At 33.6% G+C, this 3,154-nt stretch overlaps 1 protein-coding gene across 2 annotated transcripts in view; it reads left to right on the top strand.

The window, feature by feature from the left end:
• The first annotated feature begins 1,096 nt into the window (after positions 1–1,096).
• The window catches only part of sftpba (surfactant protein Ba), a 9,789-nt gene continuing 7,731 nt past the window's right edge, over positions 1,097–3,154 (top strand). For both annotated transcript variants that reach the window (XM_016557682.1, XM_016557681.1), the window contains exons 1-3: positions 1,097–1,202; positions 1,604–1,668; positions 2,083–2,157. In XM_016557682.1, the coding sequence (XP_016413168.1) occupies positions 1,151–1,202; positions 1,604–1,668; positions 2,083–2,157 (192 nt within the window). In that variant the 5' untranslated portion in view covers positions 1,097–1,150. The remainder of the gene's footprint in view (positions 1,203–1,603; positions 1,669–2,082; positions 2,158–3,154) is intronic.

The raw sequence follows: 3,154 nt of genomic DNA, 5'->3' as shown, positions 1-3,154 counted from the left end.
TTGGTTACCAACATTCTTATTAAAATATTTTCTTTTGTGAGAGTATCATTGTTAAAATGGATATGCCAACATTTAATGTAATATTAAAATGAGTATGATAAAAATCCATCAATCAGTGACGATATGTGACCTAAGAACATCCCATTGTTGTCATAATGTGAGTAATTTATGTAGCCTACTAAATAAATTAAACACGAAATATTTGCTCTGAAAACCATCAGCCATGCGGAAGAGTGTAAGTATTTTTCAGTTCTTTCTGTTGGTTACATATTCACTTTATTACAAAAGCTGTTTTGTTATAAGGTATTTTGTTTTACAAGAAAATGTATGTGGTGCTTGTGCAAGATTTACCACCGTGTAACTAGTGTGTTATGAGTAGTTGCCAAGGCAATGCTAGGTAGTTTCTAAGGTATAGTTTTAATGTGTTGTTGTGCATTTGTTAAGCTGTCTTTGGGTGTTTGCTAGTTAGACACTCAGGTCAAAAGAGACAGACCCAGGTCTCCAGTATAATGACTCGGGTCCTGTACAGAAGATGTGTACTAGCGCCCCCTACAGTATAACAATGAAAACACGGATTCTAGGAGCACAATTATAGCTAAAAATATATTTAGACTTTTTCTAAGTATAAGTCAAGTATACTTAAATGCCATTTTAAGTATATTTCTGAGAAGTACATAAAGCCAATTTCTGAGAAGTACATAAAAAGTAGACAAAGTATACTTTCCTATTTTTTAGTTTAAAAGAAGTATACTAATAGCACACTTGAATAAACTTCTTTTTCGTAAGGGTAGCAAGTCTATGAGATTTTTTTCACTCGTTTTATTGTCCAACATGTGTTTGAATGAATCTCTAACCTGACTATAAGCTTATTAACTGGAGCTGCATGCCTAAGAAAGACCTACAAATCTGGAAACATGACAAATATTGGCTTTACTTGGCTTTATTTGTCTGTGATTACGCAACATTATTTGTTCAGTAGGCCTACAGCTTTCTCATTTGGTGAAGGCTCTATGTTATCATGCCTGGCTTGTGCTTTTGGGGCGTCATATATAAAGGGTAGTTCCTCTTTGATCTGAGCCTTCCTGTCGCTATATACAGGGCCAAATTAGAGAATTTTACATTGGTTCTGCAACCTTCAGTGATTGAAGACATGACTGCCTTTAGACTGGAGTTTCTCTTTTTCACTGCCCTTCTGGGCTCAGGTAAATGAAATGTTCTGTGTGAATACATATATATAGCATATATATATATGTGTGTGTGTGTGTGTGTGTGTGTGTGTGTTTTTAATGTAGAATGATTTTGATACTGAATTATCAATATGGATGTTGTGTCACAAGAAAAATTATCAGATATTATTGCTATATTGAGAAGTTGTCTGATTTTACCCAACCAGGCAATTTACAAATCATTTTATATTTTTTCTACAAATATCTCAAAATTAGCGTAAATTTGTTTACTTTTTAAATCTATACACATTTCTCAATTATATTGTCATGCTGTAATTTCTTTCCCAGACAGCCTTTGTTTTTCTTTTCCAGCACTTTCATTTTCATCTTTCATATAAGTTCAGTGAGTTTCTTTAAAACGTTATTTTTTTTAACAGTCAAAACGCGATCTGTTGATACAACTGGCTTGACGAATGTCCTGATGGGTGCGGATGACAACGTGGTGAGTTTTATAGGAATGTTAAATGCTTGGCATGTTGTTTTGTTTGTTACATACATCTGTCAAACAAACAGATCCTGCAAGTCTGCATTTCAAACAAACATTTCGTTTTGTTTCTTAAAAAATGACCTCCTGGCTAAGCAAAATGATAATGCTAAAATCTCATTCACACATATTGCAAATGCAGAATTATTCTTATTTCTGGACAGATGCAGTAGATTGTTAAAGAAAATAGAAGTTGTCATTTTCATTTCCTCAAAGCCCTTCAACACCTGAAATACACCATCCGCAAACTTTTAAGAGTACCACAAGTTTCACTTCTCTTTATTTCTACATCTTTAAGATTAAACTTTTGATAAGACAAAACTTACACATAAAGCAATGCAAGGCTATTCTATAATATACTGTATTCTGTAGACAGGTGACATGTGTCAGGACTGCACTCAGATTTTTGAGCTTCTGAAGGACCTCTTTTCCAATGGGGACTTCCAGGTACGATCTCTCTCTCTATCACACACACACACACACACACAGATGGTATAGTGAATAATATTGCATGATTCCATGATCTTGTGACGACAGTGTTTTACCTTTATCTAGGAGAAGCAGATTGAGAGAGTGCTGGTTTTTTAACAATGCACTGGAAATCAGCATTCATTAGAGAATTTACAATCACCGTCAAAGCTTTTGAGGAAGTCTAAACATGATTCCAATTTCTTTTATCTCAGATTTGCATGATTTTTAGCATGTCTTAAAGAAGATTTCAAAGATGTAAGGAAGTTGTGTTGAAAAGCATAAGTGTATTGTATCCAATCTTTTCATGGTGTCACTTTTTGAACTTCTCACTCATAAACCTGATGAATTTGGTGTGTGTTTCTCACCTGTCCACTTTACCAACCACAGATATGGTCCTTCACAGACTCTGTACTAACACATCTACCTTACCTACAATGAGATTTATGTGCAATATACAATGAATAAACATGATGCTTTATCTTCTTAAAGGAATATTCTGTTTTAAACTCTTGAATAATGTTGATTACCACAAATAACTGACTTTTCTTTAAAAAATGAAGTTATGTAAAGGAACTTACAATTAAAGTGAATGGAAGTGTTTAAATGCAGTTTAATATAAAGTTTAAATATAATTTTTGTAAAAAGCAAACAAACAAACAAAAAAATTCTTCTGTTAAACTTCTGTTTTTTAAACTTAAAGTCCCCCTGTAGTGAAAATCAAGTTTTTTATGTTGTTTATTTGTCTATATGGTGTTTTTAATATGCCTTTAGACAAACCTTTGCCAATCTATTAATCAACACCACTGCTGAGTATTTTCTCCTTAAAACTGTAGTTTCCCAAAGGCTGTCTCAGAAACGCGGTTTGAAACAGCCCTCGGTTTGCTACGTCACAAACCAATAACCAATCACGTCAAGGGATCGATTCCTATCACTAGCATGCAAAATATACCAATACCAGCACAAAACCAAAAAT

This window comes from Sinocyclocheilus rhinocerous, unplaced genomic scaffold, assembly GCF_001515625.1.
Source record: "Sinocyclocheilus rhinocerous isolate Xijiao unplaced genomic scaffold, SAMN03320098_v1.1 scaffold287, whole genome shotgun sequence".
Classification (NCBI taxonomy): domain Eukaryota; kingdom Metazoa; phylum Chordata; class Actinopteri; order Cypriniformes; family Cyprinidae; genus Sinocyclocheilus; species Sinocyclocheilus rhinocerous.
The sequence above is the reverse complement of the archived record's forward strand: the minus strand, read 5'-3'. Positions and strand labels throughout refer to the sequence as shown.